Here is a 23692-nt window from a genome sequence, read left to right as displayed (position 1 = left end):
TTCAGAATTTTGACAACTAAAGTATTTCTGTGTCATGCTTTGAAGTTCTGTTGTTTAGGAAATCAAGCTCATTGCAATCTCTTGAAATGGTATAAATACTGCAGGTTTTCTGGCAAAATTGGAACTTTTTTTTTCCTCCCAGTGAATTTTAAATCTGCATCCCCTGGGAGTAAAATGTATCTGTACTGTTGTTGTATGTAAAGTGCTGTATCCACACAGTGTTTGCCCTGTGCTGACAGACAGTGGGTGAGTTCATTCACTCACCGTGGTTATTAGATTAGATTACATTAGATTACATTACAGTGTGGAAACAGGCCCTTCGGCCCAACAAGTCCACACCGACCCGCCGAAGCGTAACCCACCCATACCCCTACATTTACCCCTTACCTAACACTACGGGCAATTTAGCACGGCCAATTCACCTGACCTGCACATCTTTGGTCTGTGGGAGGAAACCGGAGCACCCGGAGGAAACCCACGCAGACACGGGGAGAACGTGCAAACTCCACACAGTCAGTCGCCTGAGGTGGGAATTGAACCCAGGTCTCTGGCGCTGTGAGGCAGCAGTGCTAACCACATAGCCACCGTGCTGCCCACTTTGTAGAGAAAATGGGCAGCAGTAACCAGGGGATCATGAACATATTTATACTTTCAGGTTGTCCTGTTTCACCATTGACATGTTTCAGTTTGTGCTGTGCCACATCATGGTGCAGTTGTATTGCATTTAAATGCTATTTAAAAGCTCAGTAAATATGGTAATCTATCACACTTCCCAGACTTGTCTCCAGGTCAGCCTTGTAGTGAACTATAGAAAGTTTCAACAGTTAACTGTTAGGATCTAATTCAAAGTGGTCAATGTAAACTTTATCCGGTTTAATATTGGAATCAACAATTACGTATGTAATTTCTTGAAGGGTGATTGAAGGAATTTTATAGCTTTTTTCCCCCAACATTACACAAGGTGGTTAGGCCATTACCTCCCCTCATGGAGCAGGATAGATCACTTTTGAGTCTGTAATTTCTTGAAGGGTGATTGAAGGAATTTTATAGCTTTTTTTTCCCCCCCCAACGCTACACAAGGTGATTGGCCCCCATAACCTCAGACTTCAGTAAAAATCTCTCCAACTCTGCTTTGAATGTAATCAATAATCCAGCTTACACTACTCACTGGGGAAAAGAATTCCACAGTCAGATGATTGTCATCTTGACCTTGTATGGGAGAGCCTTCATTTTTTTTTAAACACTATGTCCTCTTGTTCTGGAGCTATTTTCATGAGAAAATATGAACGATTTGAATTGTCTCATTGGGATTAATTTTCCTATCAAAAAATTAGGAATAGAAATCTAGTTTTTAAGAATTCATTTATAATTAATCAAATTTATTTTAAACCGTTATTGAGTGAGTGAGAAAGCTATTGATAATATATGAATTAGCTTGAAGATAATGGGGTCAGTCTAAAATAAATGTTTGAATTTATGGTGAACTCAAAATCCTGAGGTCCCAAATGTAAGACAGACAAAAATACTCCCAATGGGGAGTTCAGAAATTCTTTCAGACAGTGGCCGGGGATAAGATGGAACTGTACCATTATAGGGAGTGAATACTGTCGACGCATTGAAAGGGAAGCTGGATGGGAATAGCATGATGAAGCATTAGAAGGATATGCCAATGGGGGTCATTGAAGAATAGTGGAAGATAGCTCACGCAGAGCTTAAATGCCAACATGGGCCAGTTGGGCTGAGTAGCCTGTTTCTGTGTTTACACTTCATTCAGTGTTTTTCCTCTGGATTATATCTCCACCTTTTGTAGGTTTCTCACCAGTTCCAGTACCTGCAGCTACCTGTGTCATCATTCTGTTAACAGTTTAATGCTGCACAACCGACCCAGGCAGTGACCTCTTCATTTATATAAATTGTCTAATATCACAAGATGCCTTGAGGTTCTTGAAAGACTTTCAAAGCATATGATGTAAATAAGATGGCTTGATGAACGGTGATCTGGGCAAAAATATTTGCCTCCAACTATGTCTGGTGAGCTCCCTATTTCTGGGTGCATAGCATGTGTTGATATCCAAGCACACTCCCTCTGAATGTGGAAAGGCAGACATTCATTTATTAACCTTGTACCAGGAGATTAGAAAAACTAAATAAATTGGCTTAATTGGTGTGGTGAGCGATACTAAATTCTTCCCCCATCCAGATTTAATAATAGATGCTCAGCCTTCTGATTTCAATCAGAGCTGCCATTGTATCCCAGGATTACACATTTTTTTTAAAGATACTGACAATTATGGAGGCACCTGGAAGCAAGATAATTCGAGGAGAGACTGCAGCTGCATCTCCAGAGGATAACGTTAGGCCCCAACTTTCAGTACGTCTCCTTCCTTTTGGTTTTGTGCACTTTGGAATCCATGGATTTTTTTTTCCAGGCCAGCATCATTGTTGTTTTTCAAAGCCCTGCAACACCAGTATGATGATGTAGTTATTTGTATTACAGTCTGTGATAAATGCAATTCACAGCTCAAAACTTTCATTTCCAAATTAAACATAAACGTGTAATGTCTAATTTATTGCCGTTCAAATTCAGGGAAGCAAGGAGCAAACACGGGTTGGCCTACTGATGTTGCTGTCTACGTGGATGACCAACTGTCCTATTGCTGTGACTCACTTCTTGCACAACCAAACCAATGTTCCTTTTGTATCCTTTTGTGGATTGGTTTCATAAATTGGAGATATCAGTTGGCCTCTCTTGAGGATAAGTACAGATGAAAGTGGACCAGCAATGAAAGGAAAATTCTCTACTGCATTGGACACTGAACATTGTTATTTGAATGCTGTTCTCTGAATTGCTTTGTCTCGTTAGGTTTTTCAACATTCGTACCTGTGAACAGAGGTGCAGATCTGTTTCTGAAAGGTGTTTTATTCTTGTGTATTTGTCGGTTTTACTTTGAACACAAACCCTGTTTTCCACCGTTACGTACTGTTATTTCCTTAGTCACATCTGTTTCATACTCTTATTGTTTTATTTCGATTCTCATTGTGCAACATTTTTCTACTAAATGTTGAAAACAAATAGTGGCAATGAAAAATGGTTAACTAGAAATAGAAATCTAATTATATTTTGTATGCTATATTTGCTAATGAAGAATACATTCTGAATAACCACTGCAATTCATGGACACTTACTTTCCTAACCACTTTGTTTCCAAGTTATTGGTTTGAAGCTTGCCCTTGACGATACTATTTAGTTAACGGCACAGATATCGGAGAACCTTGGGGAAGAGGAACAACTTGTGCAAGGTCTCTGTGCCCTTCTACTGGGCATCTGCATCTACTACAATGAGAACTCTCTGGAGAACTACACTAAGTAAGTGATTCCACAATCCCAGGGTACAAGGAGTACTTGTAATGAGATGATGTTGAACATTTTAAGAAAAAATGGAGCACAGGCTACTACCTGTAAAAGTTGGGGCTTGATAGTGTAGTTTTTTTAAAATCTGAGTTTATAAACGTGGCTAATATTGAAAGCAATTTTTTTCCTGCAAATTATTTAATCCGAAGAGTGGGGCTGTTTGGTTGCCCGGCATTAACCAGTTTCCAAGACAGCTTCCAAACAGTGTTCTGCTTATCTGCGTAGTGCAGCACTAATTTTATTTTTTTTTGTACATGGGATGTGGGTGTCAGTTGCTGGACCAGCATTTATTGTGTAACTGGAATTGCCCTTGAGAAGGTGGTAGTGAGTGACTTGCTGGCACAGCCTACAGTCCGTGTGGTGTATATGGATCCAAAAGGCTGTTAGGGCAGGAATTCCAGGATTTTGACCCAGCAGCAATATGTTTACAAGTCAGGATGATGAGTGGCTTCAAGGGCAAATGAGTTGGCTGTTTCTTCATTATTCTTAAACATTAGAATGCAGAAAGTATCCAGCCTCTTAGCATGCTGCAACTGCATTACCTGTCTTCTAAAGCGAATTTAGTGGATATGGAAATGTAATCCCTAAGATCCAGATCTTGGAATGAAGCCATAAAAACAGAACAATGTGCATTCTTTTCTGAGCCCTGAGCTACTGGTGATTTTGAATGACTGACTGACTGAGAAAGCTAATGTATTCCAGAAGTTCGAACTAGAGACTGACCAGCTGTATGGGAAAAGCAGTCTTTGTGCTCATAGTAATGAGTTGTTGCTTGTATAATAGGTTTCCAAGTCTCCAATAGCTCCTGCTTCTGGACAATGTCAAGAAAAACTAAATTTACAGATTTTTAGTGGCCTTTAGCCATTTGATGTTAAAGTTATCTTTTACATCCCTTTGAATCAATTCCGTGTTGAAGCAAATGCAGCCATGTCTGCTTCCCATTGTTTCCAAACCACTCTAGCAGTAAACAGCAGTTGGGGAAGGTGTAGTTTGGGCACATTCGATATCTGGTGGCCTTCTTTTTCGTGTAGTGCTTCTATGATTGTGAAATGGTCAAGAAGGAGACTTAGGGTCCATGCTGCCTTGTTATCCTTCCCAGAATGATAGTCTGGTCATTTTTAGTAAGTGGTCTTCAAAGTATTAAGTACAAGGTAAGTTGAACTTGCACTTCTCTCCATACAGGGAAAAGCTAAAGCAACTCATAGAGAAGAGAATTGGAAAAGAAATTTTCATTGAGAAGTTGGCTTACATCAGCAAGCATGAGCTTTACTCTCGAGCTGGTCAGAAACCCCAGCCCAGCTACAACAGTCCAGAGCAAATGCTGTTTGATCACGACTTCACCAAATTAGTTAAAGAATTAGAAGGTAATCTTCACCAACTGCATAATGAAGCTCTCGTTTACTAGTATGAAGCCATTCAGCTGGGCATCTTCATTAAATACGTAGCACCATCCTATCTTTATTGCATTCCATCACTAAAATGGCTAATTCTACCCTTTGGTATTGCTCCAGAATTGAAGTGTTGACGAGACGTGTCTTGATGAACTCCAGTCCCACACACAGGCACACTTGTACAACACAAAATTACCAATCTGCAGGATGATGAACCTTTACAAAAAAGGGGAAGAAACAGGTCACGTGGGCCAAAGTGTGGAAACAAAAATTACGTTTAGTAATTTGCCGAATTTACTGAAATTTCTGGTTGATGCAGTTAAATCCGGATAACTATAAGTTGATAAAATGCTTAGTTCTGATTCTAACCAATCTCAATTCCAGTTTTTGGGGATTGATCAAATCCACTATTTTAGGGTTTACCAGGTAGATCCAAATACTGGTACTTGGACATCCTCTCAGAGGGACATCTCCTAAGAAACTGAATTTTATAAGAAACTGCAGCTTCTGGGGTGTCTTCTGTACTCCATGACTTCAGGCTCTGCCAAAACAGAATTCTAAGATCAGAGAGGGACAGCGATTTTTGAAAAGATTTGTAGCTCCGGTTGATGATAACTATGTAAGTTTGCTTGCTGAGCTGGAAAGTTTGTTTTCAGACGTGTCGTCACCATGACTAGGTAACATCAGTGAGAGTCTCCACTGAAATGCTGGTGGTATGTTCTGCTTTTCTCTCAAAAGGTCTTGGTCTCTTAAGGTGGGTGATGTCATTTCCAGAAGCAGTAACGCACAGACTTGAACAAGCTGCCCTTCCATCGATCCTACCCAAACTTTGGGCCCACTATGTAGATGACACCTTTGTCGTCACAAAACAGAACAAATTAGAGGAAACATACAACACCATCAACAACATCCTGGCAGGCATAAAATTCACAAAAGAGGAAGAGAACGACAACAGACTCCCATTCCTAGATGTGACAATTGAATGTACGTTAACAGAGCTTCAAACCAGTGTCTCCTGAAAAACAACACACATGGACCAAATATTTTACTGCAGAAGCAATCATCCCAATATTCACAAACGGAGCTGCATCAAGACATTACTTCAACGAGCTAAATCACACTGCAGCACCCAAGAATTACAAAAAGCAGAAGAAAAATATCTATCCAATGTTTTCAAAAAAACAGGTACTCAATAAACACAAACTGCTGATTCCTCAAAAACAAACTCAAACACAACCAAAAACTATATCCACATTACCTTACATCAAAGACATATCAGAAATGAATTCCAGGCTACTCAGACCCCTTGGCATCGTGGTAGCCCACAACCTACCGACGCACTTAACAGTGACTAATGAACCTAAAGGATCCATTAGATACCACCAGCAAAACTAACGTCATTTACAAGATACCTTGCAAGAACTGTTTATATAAAAAAAACTACATCGGACAAACAAGCAGGAAATTTGCCACCAAAATATGAATACCAACTGGCCACCAAAAAACACTACCCACTGTCACTAGTTTTCTATGCATACAGAAAAAGAAGGACACAAATTTGACTGGGACAACACACACATCCTGGGACAGGTGAAACAAAGACACGCATGAAAATTCAAAGAGGCATGGCATTCTAACCAGAACTCCATCAATAAACACATCGATTTAGATCCTATCTACCCTCCCTTTGGGGAGAAAAAGAACTGGAAATGACATCACCACTTTAAGAGATGAAGCCCTATAAATAGAGAGATGGGACATATCACTAGCGCTTCACCGGAGACTCTCACTGATGTTACCTCGTATGGTGATGAAATGTCTGAAAACAAACTTTCAAGCTCAGCGAGCTAACTTCCAGACTTATCAAGGAGGGATGCTAATAACTGTTAGTATTAGCTCCTTCCCAGTTCTTACTCCCGGTTAATAAAGTAACAACCCCATTTCTTATCTACTTGCTTTGCTTGGCTGTTTATCGAAACTGACTTGATTTTAAGAAAAGAAACAGCAGATGACTTGCAGCACACATTGCACTTAATTAGCAGGTAACTCACAGCCCATATAGTGTTGAATACAATCCCAAGGAATGTCACAATCCTATCCAATCCAGAAAATCTCATTGATTCCATCTCTTTCAGTTTCCTGCATAAAATTTAAATCTAGATATGAATTCCCGATTATTATAGGCAAGAATAGTGCCTGTATTTCAGCAATAATGTATTGGCCATGTTCTGTTTGATAACATTCTTGGGTCTGTGAAAAGGAACTCACTTTTCTTTGTTGTAGTGTAATTTTCTGCTTTTTCTGTTTCCAATCCAGTTCTTATAACAAAGGCTGTCCAAAAATCAAGTGAGGATGAGAAGAAGGAAGAGGAAGTGAAGAAGTCTTTGGAGCAACATGACAGTATAGTCAATCAATACAAGGAACTTATCCGTGAACAGGTAACAATAGTACATATTTTAAGCAACAAAGTTGAAGACTATCTGAAGGTTGGGTATCAATATGAAAATATTTTAGAAAGTTTTTAATAGATTAAACTACTTACAGCTAGTCCAAGATAGAATGTTTAATCAACGTACTGGCAAGTATTAGTCATACAGCACGGAAATAGACCCTTTGATCCAACCAGTCCATGTCGACCATAATCCCAAACTAAACTAGTTTCACGTGCCTGCGCTTGACTCATATCTCTCCACATATTCTTATTCATGTATTTATCTAAATGTCTTTAAATGTTGCAACTGTACCCACATCCACCAAGGGCGGCACGATGGCTCACTGGTTAGCACTGCTGCCTCACAGCGCCAGGGTCCCAGGTTCACTTCCAGCCTTGGGCAACTGTCTGTGTGGAGTTTGCGCATTCTCCCCGTGTCTGCGCAGGTTTCCTCTGGGTGCTCCAGTTTCCTCCCACAATCCAAAGATGTGCCAGTCAGGTGAATTGGCCATGCTAAATTGTCCATAGTGTTAGGTGCATTAGTTAGAGGGAAATGGGTCTTAATGGGTTACTCTTCAGAGGGTCGGCGTGGACTTGTTGGGCCAAAGGGCCTGTTTCCTCACTGTAGGGAATCTAATTTAATATAATCTCACTTCCTCTGGAAGTTCATTCCACATGCAAGTATTCTGTGTTTCTTTCAAAAAAATAGTTGCCCCTCATGTTCTTTTAAAATCCGTTTTCTTTCACCTTAGAAATATGCCTCCTATCTTGAAATTCCCCATTCTAGGGAAAAGGCATCTGTCATTCACCTTATTTACCCCTCATGATTTTATAAACCTCTATATCCCTCAGCCTCCTACGCTGCAGTGAAAAATGTCCCAGCTTATCCAGCCTTTCCTTATAACTCAAACCCTCCATTTCTGAGAACATTTTGGTAAATAACTGCCCTTTGAACTGGGGCCTGTTAAGACCCACCATGCTTATGCAGCATCCTCTCAAGGGCAATTAGGGCTTTACCTGAGATGGCCACAAACTGTCAACAAATAAAAATGTGTTGTAATTGACAGCAATTCTCTAAAACTAACAGCTGATTATGGTTTTTCTTTTAAATGGAGTCAAGGCAAAGCCAATTAAAATTGGACTGCATTAGATCACATGACCTGGAAGTTCATGGGACAATTTAATTAAAGGTTACACCAAATTACATTTCCTACACCATAATTATCAAATACCCCTCATTATTTTCTAAACCTCTCAGGTCAACCCTCAATCTCCTATGCTTTAATGAAAAACGTCCCAGTTTATCCAGCCTCCCCTCTTATAACTGCAACCCTCCGTTCCTGGCAACATCCTGGTAAATCTTTTCTGGAACCTATTCCAGCTTAATAATATCCTTCCCAAAGCAGGGTGACCAGAACTGCACATAGTACTCCATAACAGGTCCTGTACATCCTCAATATAATGTTCTCACTCCTATACTCAAAATCTGAGCAATGATAGCTAAATGTTACCTTAACCACCCTACCTATATGTGAGACAAACTTCAAAGAATTGTGAATTGTATTTTGTGAGGACCTAAAATGGAATGGATTTCCTATACAGTGTGATAATGGCATTGAGCTCAGCAATCATGGGTTATGGAGGTAGAAGGAATGACTAAAGAACTGAAAGTGATATGGGGAACAAATTTTCATAAAGTGCGTGGTTAGTGTAATGACTAGTAGGGGTTACCCCAGCCCCACAGGCCATACCATTCATGTAAATGTTTGATTCTGTCACCAAAGTTGACACTGTTTTTCCCTTTTGTGCTGTCTAGTATAAGAGGCATTCACCTGGTTTTCTAATGATCTGAGAGAGGATTTTTAAATTATAAACAGAAGTAATTCAGGCTGGCTAACAAATATACCAGAATTAAACGAAAAAGGCAAAATGGGCAAACACTTTTGTGAGCCACAAGTATTAAATTGAAAGAGTAAATGGGATGATTTCTCATGGTTCCCTGAAATTCCAATTGATAAGTTTGAAATGTTGACAGCTGTAAAATAGTGAAAAATCTTCAGACCAGACATCCGGGAAGGCAGTTAAACCCAGGTCTAAGTAGAGTAACCACCCAGCTTTCAGAGTTTAAGAGGGAGTCAGATATTTGGAATGTTTTCAGAAATATCAGATTTTTTTCAGCTGCTCCTGCTTGAAGAAGTTGTTTTACTTTTTTCAGAAGAGCTATGGTAATCTTGCTTACTACAGGGTTTAGGCATTGTTTCCTTTTACTGACATACCCAAGTCTCTTGGAAAAACAGAAACCATCTCCAGAGGACCATTGCGCGACAAGCTTCATCTCCTCCAAATCAAGTTTGTCCAGCAGTTAAAGTAATAAATCCCACCTCTTCTCTCTCAAAAGCTTTGCTTGTCTCTTTTCCAAAGTTAATTGATTTTTTTGGTAATTCACAGTTTGTTACCAATTCACATTACTTGAACAATTCCGAGATATCACACGTTCCTTCAAAACCCTGGTAAACCATTTTAATCTCAAACATCCAAGCAGTTCCATTTTCCAGTCTTTAGTTCTAAAAAAAAGTATTCCCAGCCTTAGGATTTGGAAAGATGCCTGTGTGTGTGTGGAGGAAGCAGGGTTAGCAATAACTTTCAAAAGGAATTGGATGATTACTTGAGGGGAAAGCATTTGGTTAACTTTAGGGCATGAGCAAGGAGAGCGGGGCTTGTTAGTGCTACTCAAGGGTTGGTACAATGTGCTGAATTGCTTTCTGTATTATATAATATGATTCTCCACTATGTGCATAGAAGTGACTTCAAGTAAGCTGGCCGTAGAGTAGGGTGTCTGAGGCTGAGATTTCTCCACTGTCTGCTTTATCCCTTTCTCTTCCTCTCTTTTTGTTTTTTTTTTGGCTTGACTATTTTATTTTACTTTCCTCTTGATAAGCTCAGTGGTAGCAATCAGTGGATAGATGGTGTCAGTGGAGAGTTTGGGTTCCTGGTGGTGCCTGTGTCCAGTGCAGATTTATGGTGGAGGCAGAGTTGGGTTTTGGCCAGTGCGGTACCCGGCAGCATCAGTGGTGTCTGGTTGGTGAGGTCCAGTGAGGAGCCATCGTGACGACGGTATCGGTGGAGGTGAGATGGTGCTGAAGGCTGGTGCCTCTTGCTCCAGTGTTGGTGGCGAAGTCTGGCCACCAGACCCATGGCCCATGACAGAGCACTTCACAAGGAGGGCCAGAAAGCTGGACACTTCCTTCATTTCTTCATTTTCTGCCTTTATTTTCTGTGTTTTGGTTTATTTCTGTGTTTTGAGGTGGTGCCGCCAACTGGCGACATTAGACAAGTTTCACTGTGTTTTGTAACAACATACACTTGACTATAAATAAATCCAATTAATTCAGAATTAACCATCTGTTTCATTTAAATACAGGATCTGCAACTGAATGAATTGAAGAAACAAGTAACTGCCTTGACCAATCAGAACGAGCACAGTCAAACCACAATAACACAGCAAGCGTCACAGATTCAGCAACTGCGTGACCAGTACAATCTTCTCAAAGTACAAGGTGTGAAGTATTGTGCAACATTCCACCTGTCCTTCTTTTCCCCCATTTACTGTCAAAGACAGCAAGTTCTAAAAAAAAAATACAGAATTTCCAGAAATCTCCACATAACAAATTTGAAGTATGGTTCTTTTTGGACATGGTGAATGACAATATTATGGAGATTCCATGACTGAATTTTTTAAAAATGTTATCATTGTTGCCAGTTGTTAAGTGTGCTTTTTGAAAACAGGTTATAGCGTTTTGTAAATAGTTGTCCTGACAGTGGTGAAAAGATCCACTGTTTGCGCAGCTCTTTACCATTTGGAAACAACAGGCTGATAGGACCATCCTATTCCCTCCAAAGAAAATGTTTTCACAATTGTATGACCATCACTGGGAGTATGTTTGTCTTCCAGGAGTGATGAGTCTGAATTTCTGAACTGCAATATTTTTTCTTTGGCCTTTTTTTAAATTGGTCCCGGTTTTTGAGGTATGCTTATTACAAATCATTGGTATACAACCTGTAGTTTAACTGTTTCATCATATCTGAACGTGATCTAAGTACAATGACATTGGTTCTAAAAAATTGGATTGTTGCAGGAAAGAAAAAGAGACAGAAATGAAAATTGGGTCATTCTGTAAGTTTAAAAAGCAGCTGGAATATTTCAATTCCTGCTTTTAAGACATTGTAAAGCTTAACTCCTGACCTTGTTCTTAAAATTGCCTTCTGTTCCTGTACATTTCACTGGCATCAGGATATCCATTCAAATATGTTGAAGATTAGTGTTATAGACCTCATTTTGGATAATGCAAGTTCAGAAAATCTCTAACTTTTTGTTGCTTAGGTAAACCACTAGACAGCCAACATCACATTCACAATGAGGCAGCTCAGATCAATGGTATTCAACCTAAAGACACCGAAGAAATTGGAAGGTTGCAAGAAGAGATTGAAGAACTGAAGAAGCAGCATAATGTATTAGAAGGACAGCTGGCTGAAAAGGAGTTGGAGATTAATAAATTGGTATGAACTGTTTGACATTTTACCCATTAACTATCACAGTCTCTAATTCAGGCAATGGACCAGGTTGCACATGAGAGCAGATATGCAGTCAAGTCCAGCCTTCCAGAAACAGTAATGGCTTGTCGACAATAAACTGAGAATAAGATTTTTCAGACTTGCCAAGAATTTTAAAGCATCGAAACAAACCATTTGGTCCATCAACCTCGTGCAGGTTTTCATGCCCCAGCTGAACTCCTTCCATCTTAATTTATTTTGCTTGGTCAGTGTAATCTGTAAATCCTCATCTGTTTATTCAGCTTCCCCTTAAATGCATCTATACTTGTTACTGCAACCATTCCTTGATGCTGATTTCCAAGTTCCAACCATTCCCTCAGTTAAGTAGTCTCTCGGAATTCCTTGATCCCTGTTGGGTCTGCTATTTTATCTTTTGTAGCCCGTACCTATAGACCCGTCAAGTGGAGATACTATTTCTGTGTCAGGTTGGAACTGGGATAAGGTGAGGGGAGGGAAATGAGGAAACCAATGAAATCCACGTTGATGCCCTGGGGTTGGAGGGTCCCAAGGCGGAAGATGTGTCATTCTTCGTCCAGGTGTCAGGTGGTGAGGGAGCGGCGATGGAGTAGGCCCAGGACCTGCATGTCCTTGGCAGAGTGGGAGGGGGAGATGAAATGTTCAGCCACGGGGGTGTGGGTTTGGTTGGTGTGGGTGACCCGGAGGTGTTCTCTGAAGTGCTCTGTGAGTAGATGTCCTGCCTCCCCGATACAGAGGAGACTGCATCAGGCGCAAGAGATACAGTAAATGGCATATGTGAAGTGCAGGTGAAATTTTGAAGGATGTGGAAGGCTCATTTGGGGTCTTGGATGGAGGTGAGGGAGTAGGTGTGGGCAAGGATTTATAATTCCTGAGGTGGCAGGGGAAGGCGCGGGGTGGGTGTACACCCCCCCCCCCCCGCCTCATCTCCATCCAAGGCCCCAAAGGAACCTTCCACATCCGTTAAAGTTTCACCTGCGTTTCCACACGTCATTTATTCTATAAGTTGCTCCCGGTGTGATCTCCTCAACACTGGGGTGTTTCAACCTTCCAGCTCAGCACCGTCCTCATGACCTGTCCTACCTGTCAATCTTCCTTCTCGCCTATCCCTCCACTCTCCTCTCCAACCTATCGCCTTTACATCCACCTATTGCACTCTCTGCTACCTTCTTCCTAGCCCCACCCCCCTCCCATTTATCTCTCCACCCCAAGGCTTCCAGTCTCATTCCTTATGACGGGCTGCCCGAACCATCGCTTTTCCTGCTCCTCGCATGCTGACTGACCTGAAGTGCTTTTCCAGCACCACACACTTGACCACAATCAAATCTGCTCAATCATTCAATCTCTGTGGGCCATTTACTTCAACCAATTACTTCTGTTTTTAAGGGAGCAGTTTGAGATTTTGACAGCAATCATTTCTTTATATGCCTAATGAATTTAGTTTCACATAGTATAGTGCAATTTTAAGTTGTAACTAATTCTTTCCATGTTTGGTCAGTTTGTACATATTAATATTTCAGGCATAATTCTGTATAACAGTTAAGTGTCAAGGAGAATTGAAACTGAGATTCTGGTTTAATTATTCCATAGAGGGCTGCTCAGTCAACAGGAAACCTAGCTGAAGTTGGCACAGAAATTGCTGGTGACCAACCAACTGATCAGCACAAGGTAGGGGAGCTTCTTTATTGCATCATGCGTTCAAGATGGCGAATATGATCATTCCAATCTGGTAGATTTAACCAGTCATAATTCAGGGTTTTAGAATGTTTTCTTGCTCCACACAAATCATTGAAAGCCTGTACCAGTCTCTGTGACCTGTTAAGTTATATAAAAAGTAGCCATTATTCTCTTCCTAAAGGCATTTTTGAAGGTGATCTGATCTCTACTTCCTTAAGTTTGTTTTACCACTTTGGTTTCTCTGGTGCTGTACAAATAAAATGCTTTATTCATTTCCTCTTTCACTCGGGCTGCTCAATAAAATCCACTGAGTAGTAAGGTGATCCACGCTTTGTGCTGGTCTTTCTGAGCTGGCCAGTGCGAGAGCCGTGTCTTAGTGACTAACTATTACATCAGTTTCTGGGTTTCCTGTTGATCTTGGCTTGGTACTTTCAGATTTCTCAGGTTGGGAATGCAGTGGAGGTGGAGGAAATGCATCTCAAAATCCATCCATTAGAATCCCATGGTAAAGGTGCAATAGTTCACTGTGATAGCGTGCCCTGACATGGAAAATTCTTGGCGAAAGTGCATTCAGGCAACATGATTACACGAAGCATTGGTACAGGGTTACGTGGAATTTGCTGCAAGTTGGAAATCCTGGCATGATAGTCACATTTAGATGCATCCCAAAAATATATAACCATCCTGTGAAAATCTCCTTGATTCCTCCTCTCAAAGAACTGTGGGTACATTTTCCATGTCAGTATTTGGTATTTGTTGGATTCCCAAATGTGGAAAGAGCTTGTCAAGCAATCAAGGGATATGTTCTGTCACTGTCATTTTGGAAAATCTGAAGTGTTTAAACAGCTGATTATTACCAGATGGCACAGACTGATGTTGAAAAATCAAGCCTCTATATTCTGGAGAAGGGCTGTTTGCAGTAATGGGACATGGTCGAATTAAATGTTTGTCTCCTTTAACTAAAAATCGTCAGTGTCCAGCATCCATCAAGATTTTGTCTTTGCAAACTTGTGAAATAACTAAAAAGCTGCACAAAAGGCCCATCTTTTCTGAGAAGAGGGAGAAAATAAAAGTTAAAATCTGATCTGTAAACCCCTCAGATTATTTCTGGAGCGTGTCTTTTGAACCATTGGCTATATTTGCCAGGAGCTGGAGTTGGAAATTGTTGGGAGGTGGTGAATTAATAAGTGTTTTTATGTCAGGCAAGGTGTGAGTGATCAATTTCTGCATTATTGTCACGTTACGAAGAGCATCGAATTAGATGTGAGCCATTCTTTGCCTGTTGATAAATAGACAACACTTGTTTGAGCAAATTAATCCCATGCATTCTAACAGATATTACTCTGGTAATTCTGAGCAGTAATGGTGACCATCGCAGTGTTTTTAAGGACTATTAGAGTTAGCAGCTGAGAGTGAAAGAATCTGGGAAGACAAACTTACATAGCAAGTCTCTCCTTCAATTTTGTTTTTGCTCCGTTAATTATCACCTTGTGGAAGTTTAGGTCAGGCTGTCCTTTTGAAATAGTCTGCTTCAAAAACTAAACTTCAGCAATGCACTGCAGCAGCATGCCATGTCAATTTTCTCCCTTGCTCTTTAAGATGCCACCTATTTCTGAAATATTTCTAGCAATTGTCTATTCAGCGTGTTCAACCAGACCAACTGTCTAACTGGGAGTGACATCAGGGTGGAAGCACATTCTGAACCCTCCCCTTCCTCCAGCAGAGAGAGGGGTGCATCCCAGTGGGACTGCATCACACAACATCACTTACTCCAGGGCATTGATGCTCAAGCAGCCAGCCATTTATGTGGCATTTTAGTTTCCTGCAATACTTTTGAAGGATTAGTGAATGTAGACAAATAAGATCATATATCTCAGGAGGAATGTATTGGGTTTGAATGTATTTCAATCTCATTTGTGCCCCACGTGATTTTCTGCTGCTCCTCTCCCCCTCATCCTCCATATTTCTCCTGCTCAAATTTGGGAGTGCATAAGGACTGGCCAATTAATGGTGTGGTGTGCTCATTAAAATAAGACTCCTGTTTAAGTGTTACCACTGTTAGTTAATGTCATTGAGTGGTACGTGGTCTTCCTTACAGGTTCAGCTCTACCTACAGGAGGCAATTAAAAAAATTCTAACCCCATTGTGCAGAGAAGTTGCCAGTTACACACGGTAACATTTAGAGCCATGAAAATTATTTTTCAATGGTTACAAATTGTTATGAAACTTTGAACAAATTTTATTCAAAGTAGATAATTTTGTGTCTCTCACTGGGCATGAGAATCATCAGCATTTCACAGCCACCTCTGAATAATTTACTTTGTTTGCTCGTTTGATGTGGGCATTGTTGGCAATGCCAGTATTTATTGCTCATTCTTCATTCAAGGGTAAGGCTGCAAACTTGACTGTGTAACTATAGGAACAGGAACGGTACAGCTTTAGAGCACCTTCCATCAAATGCATTTGTTATGACTTGTGCAAAAAGCAATTAGTGTATCTTTGAAACTTTTAACTTTTTACTGAATAGCTTATCTTCAAGTACTGACTCAGAAAAGGATAATGACAACATTTTTTTGTGAATTAATCTGCAATAATCTAAATCTGTTCACTTGCACTTTGGCATCATTATTGAAAGCTTGTGGGCACAGCAGAAGCATTGGTGAGGGATAATGACAGTGATTCTGCAGCAACGAAGACTGCACAGCTTGAAAACAGACTATCAGTATTGGATGATGAAAATAAAATGTTAAAGGTAGGCTATAAATTAGTTCATTATGTCATCGTCTTCTAACTATCTACTAGACTAAAGCTTTCAAACTGCAAAATGTTTGGTGCTTGAATTGTTTTGTCGTGGTTTAATTATCATATAATTTGTGTTAGGTTGCTTGCTTATTTCGACCTGCCTCACTTTAAGCCAAAGTGTTATCTGTCTGGTTGCAACATTGCAAGATCAGGCTTTTATTGTTATAGAATGACCCATTGTGTTAGATACATCACCTTCACAATCCATGACGTGAACAACATAATGGCTTGCTAAACTTTTATAGTGATTCTACTTTGGATCTCTACATTGTATACCTACTCCCACTAAATCATTCCATATCAAAGATCTGCACCAGTGCCTTATATCAGAGTAACAGTGTGGAGCTAGCAAAATGCACTTGGTTCCACTCCGTCTATTCCAATCAGTCTTTTACTGTGGCTGTTTGTCCTGTCATGTTGTAAGTGGAGGTGATTGGATTAACCGTAAGAAACATTGCTGAGTAAATTTTATGTATCCTATCGCCCCTTTCTCTGAGATGAGATCCTTGTCTTAGGTCTAGTTATGCCATATGTCCCATGCTCAACAGAAAATTATTCTAGGCAATGAGCCATGAAAATTATTTTTCAATGGTTACAAATTGTTATGAAACTTTGAACAAATTTTATTCAAAGTAGATAATTTTGTGTCTCTCACTGGGCATGAGAATCATCAGCATTTCACAGCCACCTCTGATGCAGATGCTGGAGATCAGAGTCTAGATTAGAGTGGTGCTGGAAAAGCACAGCAGGTAAGGCAGCATTTGAAGAGCAGGAAAATTGACATTTCGGGCAAAAGCCCTTCATCAGGAATCACTGTACAGGAGATGCATGAAGCAAGATCAACTTTAACGCATGATTCTGTGCCATAGACAGTTCACAACGTTGAGGTACTCTGTTAAAGTTGACCCTCTCTCTTAGTATCTGGATTAGTGGTGCTGGACGAGCACAGTAGCATCTGAGGAGCAGTAAAATCGATGTTTCGGGCAAAAGCCCTTCATCAGGAAAGCTCTCACACACTCGCAGTATGTGGTAGTGGATCAGCTTTTGTTGACTGTCCATTGCACACTTCATCGTTTTCACTGGTGTAACCACTACCACCTGCTCAAGAGCAGTTGGAGTTTGGCAATAAATTTTGAGCACCCAATATCAGATCTGCTTGTAATCATTTTGACTGGAATGAAAGTGGCTGCATACACTTTTGATTTGCAGAGAATGTGACGTGTTGAAGGGCTAAACTGAATGTTACCATTGCAGCTGCTTTTAGGATTATTCTGTTTTACTTATATGTACAGGATCAGTTAAAGATGTTGACAGAGGAGAAAAAGTCCCTTGATCAACAGCTTGCCTCGACAAACAGTACAATAGCCATTCTTGAAACTGACAAGAGAAAGCTCCAACAAGAGGTGACAGAGTCTAAGAAGGAGCAGGATGATCTATTGGTACTTCTCGCAGACCAAGACCAGAAAATCTTTGGATTTAAGAATAGGCTCAAAGAGCTTGGAGAACCAGTATGTATGACATTGCAGCATCAATAATTTAATGACTAATGTTTTTGCTCAGCCACTTTAAGTGGGTGTAGTACAGACTGTGCGTGTGTGTTTTATCTGGTCCTTTATTAACAGTGCAAAATCTAAATTGCTCTAATTAGAACCAGACAGGTATTTGAACGTGTTCAGGCTAATGCAGTATAATCACCAGAAACCCTAATTACCTTTTAACTATTCAAATTTATTTTTGTGTATTTATCAGTTAGTTAATTTTTCTGACTGATTTGCACAAAACCAATTGAAAGTAAATTTGTTGTTCTGATTCGAAAATGAATTGCATTTAAATGTCTTGTCGTTACAGCTGAGGAAAATCCTAAAAGGATAAAGAACTTAAGGAGTTTGGTTGGGTAGGACAGTGCAAGAAGTGAGGGAGACCTGGAGCTTATTTACTTAGTGAGTGTGAATGGTCACGTAATGGTGTCCTCATTTGCTGAGTTTAAGGTGATCAGTCTGCTATTTAATCTGCAGTAGGGACACTTCTCCCCATTGTTTGTCTCTCCTTCGAAGTGCCTAAAGAGGGCTGTTTTGGCACAGTTGTAGAGTCCCCTGTCTTTGAAACAGAAGACCTGAGTTCAAGACTTACCTGCTCCAGAGATATCATAGCATCCCTGAATAGATTAATTAAGATTACTTTTTTACAAAGAAGTGTGGAAAAAGTTGGTACTGAGGGCCCAGTGATGATGGGTGGATATGTAGAGGCCCTGGCTTGTCCTGAACATGTATAGCAAACTGTATACTCTGACTGTATATTTAACAGCCTGGTATTTAAAGAAGAATAGAGTAGAAAAGCCTTTATTGTCATGTGCACTCAAATGAGTGTTGTAAAAAGTTTTGGTAATATCGCCTCTGGTACCATCTTAGCCACAGGGTAGTTAGGTACAAATACTTCAAGTTCTTACAGAACTGAAATAGTAAAAATAGACAGACTAGCATGGGAATACAGAGTTTTAAAAACTCCAGAATGATGATTAAATATTATCTTTTTAAAGTACTCAAGTTTTATAGTTTTTTTTCACTGAGTCAGTGCCCACTAGGCTTCAAAACATGAGGCCTCGCTACCTCCGTGTGCTGGCTTCTGTCCAGGACTCTATCCCTTAACTCTGTTCCCCCGTTGCCCTGCTCCCTGCTCTGGCCTCTTTACCACCCCCCCCCCCCCCCCAACCTGGCCCCACTCCTTGCTCCGTTCCCCATTCTGCCCACCCCGACACCCTGCCCACCTTGTTCCCCGCTCTATCTGGAGCACAAATATACTCCTATAAATAGCACAGGGAGAACGGGGTTGAGGCAAATAACATCTGCCTATTAAAGGGAGAAAATGGTTGGGTGAAATGGAAGGAAGTTTGTTTGGAGGGTGGACTGGTTGGATCAATTGGCTTGTTATGCTTTAAATTATTTTATTAATGTACAAGAACTGCAGCCTTCATATGTTAGGCATGTTGTTTAGGATTGGGAATGTGAAGTTGACAGAACAAATTCTATTTTTGATTCAGCTAAATGTCTTTGAGAATTATCTTGGGTTAGTCGACAATTGATTAGTCAGTGTGCAGTGTTTTTTACCCATAAAATATTATCTTTTAATTTTTATTTAATCAGGTGTAGAATGTGATGGTGAACAATGTTGCTTGTTTTGTACAGGTTGAGGATGAAGATGACCTGGAGTCTGCTGACCAAGATGATGATGATGATGATGATGATGATGATGATCCAAACTAATTGCATAACGATGATATATAGACAGAATAAGGAAATAAAATGTAAAGAAGGTCAAAGCTTCTATTACCACAATGCAGAATGGCGAAAGAGTTCAGAATGTTTTGTTTTTTTTCTTTTTGGAAGGGGGCTTTGAAATTAGTTTAATTGTATCTTCTACCAGTTGCAAAGATTCACTTACTGGCGAGGAGAGAAACTTTTCATTTTTTAAAGTATTAAAATTTTAACAAAGCAAAGTTGTTTTTCTCCATTTAAGGGAAAAAAATTACAAGCATTCCCTCATGGTACACTAAGCACATACTTGTTGCAGGAGTGAAGTGTAGCTCACCAGCTTTAGTCTACAGTTACACCTGGATAACCTGACCCAGTGTTGCAATATGTTGTATTATCTAGAGAATGCATTATTGTGAGAGGTTGCAGACCAACCTGAGTTTAAAAGCAGCCCTTGAAAAAATGGCAAAATGTCAGATTAGGAATCTGGGCAGCTAGATGTCTCACACAACTCTTCTGTGAGAACTGATTGATTTGAATATTAATAGCTGCCTTTTACCAGTAATGTCACTGATTTTACCTAAGCTGCTATATCTGACTAGTATAAGAGCAGTGTGTTGTAGGAGAGAAGTGTGGGCCATCTACCTTGCCGAGCTCTACATTAAGATGGGGCGTTGTCTCTTCAGTGACGATCTGCAGGTACGTGACAGTTCACTGGCCTTTCTGAATTGAGGCCACGTGCTGGGAAGCACTGAACAGTCATCGCCCTGATTCGCATCAGCCTGTCACTCAGAGGATTTAGTGTGCCTTTACATTGTTCAGAAACTGTGTTCTGTCCCTCAAACCCAACCAAGCATGGAAATGTATGCAGTAAAGTCAATAACTGAACAACATTTGAACAGTTTGGAATTACAGGTATTGCATTGATGTTGATTATTTGCTGATAATACCGCAGACAGATTTATTTCTACATCTATCAGTTGTATTGCAGAGAAACAAGATCCTGTATGATTTATATAATTTATTGGCTGTTATGCCAAATTGGAATAGAGCGATATAGTACACTTTATAGAGAATGTAATTGTGTTTTGGAAATAAAGTTCATATCTAGGACATTTCAGATAAATGTTTTCAATAGTTTCGTGCAATGGAATTTTTATAACATTCTGTCCCATGAGAGGTTTAACAGAATCAAATTATTGTTGTACAATAAATATATCTGATTTATTGGAATGTTATTTACTTTTGGATTTGACCGGGATTACAAAGTGACTAACCTGATGTGGATGGTTTCCAAACAGAATGCAAGAGATTTTAATAATTGCACTGCCTACTGAACTGCTGACTGCACATTTCACTGTTTAAATCGAGTAACAAGGACAGTCCTTGCTATTTGCACATCCCTGATATTCGTTATTCCAACATTGGCATTCAGCTGCTTGAACCCTAATATCAAATCCTCTCAATGTCTCCAGCTGTCCACCTCTCACTCAAAACCAGAATCATGGACCAAGCTTTAACTCACCTGTCCTTGTGTCTTCTTTGGTAGCTTGGTGTTAATGTTTTAACCTCATCTCCGTATCTGAAGGTATTTTACTGTCACCAGGGATACAACACAGAAGGAGACAGTTTAGCCCATCATGATGTTTGTGCTGGCTCTCTGAAGGAACCATTTACCCGGTATCACTCCCTTGCCTTTTCCCTGTAACCCTGCACATTTTTCCTTTTCAGATAGGAATGTATTAGCTCTTTGCCTCCACCATGTTCTAGGCAGCATATTCTGGATTCCACTCACCAGCCGCATGAACATTTATTGTTCTTGCTGCGTCTGCTAATTATTATAAATCTGTGCTTTTTAGAGTGTCTTTTCACCAGTGGGAACATTGTCCTTACCAACTAGACTCTCTTTCACATAACCTTAAACAGCCCCAACTTTTCCGATCTGTCTACATTTAAAGTTTCAGGAACGATCTATCAGTTCAAAGCGGTGCATCAGGTATGAGCATCCATGAGGTGCTGTGGATCACCAGCTGCAGAATTGGTTTCAGTCATAACCTGATCTCCTGGTGCAGAATATATCTATCTCCTGGCATTGAGCCCATGGATCACCCTGGCTGAACAAGGAATAGGAGACCACGACAGGAGCTGCACCATACAGAGCTGGAAGTGAATTGTCAGTGTGGTGAAGCTACAGTACAGGACTACATGCTGATCAGCAGACAGTAAAGTGAGTTCCCCCTAACAGCGCATCCAGTCCACTACATCACTGCCGTCTGCTGCCTGACAATGTGGAAGATTGTTCAAGCAAGTCCTGCAGGTCTGCTGGAAAATATAGGGTAGCATTGACAACACTACCAAGTGATGTTCACCTGCAGCAGCTTACTGCTTAATTTCTGCCAGAAATATTCAGTCCACAGTTCATTACTGTCTTGATCTGAATGTGCATCAAAAAGTTGAACGCCAGAGGTGCAAGTCGAGTGCCTGCCCTTGACATTTTTAACCAAGAGTGAGATTAAGCAGCCCTAGCAACATCCAAGTCAATGGGAATCTGAGGAAACTCTCTGCTTGGAGAAGTCATACATAGGCAGATGACTAAGATTGTTGGAGGTCTTTCCTCTCAGTCCTAGGGTCTGGCCATTTTCATAGCTACTGCAAAGTCTCTGTAAGACCTTCAGCAACTTCCAAACCAGTGACCTCAGCATATTCTTTAGCAAGGATGTATAGCATGGAAATAGACCCTTTGGTCCAAATCATCCATGCTGACCAGATGTCCTAAATTAATCTAGTCTCATTTGCCAGCACTTCGCTGATATCTCTCTCAATCCTTCCTATTCATATACCCAACCAGATGCCTTTTAAATGTGGTAATTGTATCAGCCTCCACCACTTCCTCTGGCAGCAAATTCCACTGTGAATCCTCTTGCAAGGATGCCTGCCTTGAAGAAGTTTTCCTCCTCTCTCTACAAGAATCTCCGGGAGTCCCTCTCCCACTGCAACTCCCAGGTCATTTCCTCTGCTCTGAAGCTCTTCAACCACGTCATGAAACAAACTTGCTACCACAGCCACATTTGCTTCCTCAGTGCCTGCCTCCGTAACCAACTCATCCCACACGGACTCTGGACCGCCTTTAAACCAGCAGAGTTTGGACCCGAACAGGACAAACAGTACAGACTACAGATTCAAAAACACCAGCAACAGTTCTCCTTCAAGATCCTCCGCTCCACGCTTGCAGCAATGCGCCGGCACCTAACCTCTCTACAGTCAGCCCTACCTCAGCTGAGGGCCACACTCTCTCAGAATTGCAAAGGACCCACTCTGTACTACATCCTCAGGAGAATCCATACTCTCAACAAACAGTATTTCAATTCCATCTCAAACATCAAAAACTGTAAGTACAACAAACTTTTATCCACCCACCTCCATAACCAGCGCTCCTCAAACATTCCAGAAGATTCCCCTGGCCTCGGAACTACACATAGGCCATTAGCCATGCAGCTGATGCAGCTGCCACCCCCACGCTGATTGATGATGTCACTTCCGCCCCCATCATGGCCACTCCCACAACCATTTCCGCCCCTCACAATTCCTCATGCATCACACGTGACATCATTTCTGCCCTCACATCATCGCTGATGCCACACGCTCAATGACTTCCGCCACCCCGACTGCCATGGTCACCACCACTTCCGCCCCCACCAGCGGCACTCACCTGCATTCTGCTGACACGCCCCCCACAGACCCCACTGATCCCATTCCTGGCCCCCAGAACCCCGAGGGGAATACTAACCCTGCTCATGACTCCACACCCATTTCCCCCCCACCATCACACCCACTCCAGTTACAGGTTCTGCCCCCATTCCCAGCTCTACACCCACACCAGATCCCAGCTCCTAGCCCTGCTGAGTTTTCACTATCCCCCAGACCTTCCCCTCGCTGAGGATGAACGATCAGTCCTCAGCAAAGGACTCACCTTCATCCCCCTCCGTCCACGCATCAATGAATTTAATACACACCGTGACGTCGAACAATTCTTCTGTCACCTCCGCCTCCGAGCTTACTTTCACAATCAGGACTCCCGCCCACCTTCTGAGGACCCCTTCGCCCACCTCCAACACACTGCATCCCTGGACACCCCGCACTGGCC

The 23692-nt window shown here is 41.1% G+C and overlaps 1 protein-coding gene across 5 annotated transcripts in view; it reads left to right on the top strand.

Annotated features, from left to right (window-relative positions):
• uso1 (USO1 vesicle transport factor) overlaps positions 1 to 20661 on the top strand; it is a 76281-nt gene extending 55620 nt beyond the window's left edge. For all 5 annotated transcript variants that reach the window (XM_087979869.1, XM_087979868.1, XM_087979870.1 and 2 more), the window contains 10 exons: positions 2588 to 2698; positions 3249 to 3367; positions 4595 to 4776; positions 7120 to 7241; positions 10656 to 10791; positions 11616 to 11791; positions 13412 to 13489; positions 16134 to 16250; positions 17593 to 17808; positions 19483 to 20661. In XM_087979869.1, the coding sequence (XP_087835995.1) occupies positions 2588 to 2698; positions 3249 to 3367; positions 4595 to 4776; positions 7120 to 7241; positions 10656 to 10791; positions 11616 to 11791; positions 13412 to 13489; positions 16134 to 16250; positions 17593 to 17808; positions 19483 to 19560 (1335 nt within the window). In that variant the 3' untranslated portion in view covers positions 19561 to 20661. The remainder of the gene's footprint in view (positions 1 to 2587; positions 2699 to 3248; positions 3368 to 4594; positions 4777 to 7119; positions 7242 to 10655; positions 10792 to 11615; positions 11792 to 13411; positions 13490 to 16133; positions 16251 to 17592; positions 17809 to 19482) is intronic.
• Positions 20662 to 23692: the final 3031 nt, after the last annotated feature.

Source organism: Chiloscyllium plagiosum, unplaced genomic scaffold (assembly GCF_037043375.1).
Source record: "Chiloscyllium plagiosum isolate Xiang-an unplaced genomic scaffold, Cpla_swu_hap1 HiC_scaffold_36, whole genome shotgun sequence".
In the NCBI taxonomy this organism is placed as follows: domain Eukaryota; kingdom Metazoa; phylum Chordata; class Chondrichthyes; order Orectolobiformes; family Hemiscylliidae; genus Chiloscyllium; species Chiloscyllium plagiosum.
The sequence above is the reverse complement of the archived record's forward strand: the minus strand, read 5'-3'. Positions and strand labels throughout refer to the sequence as shown.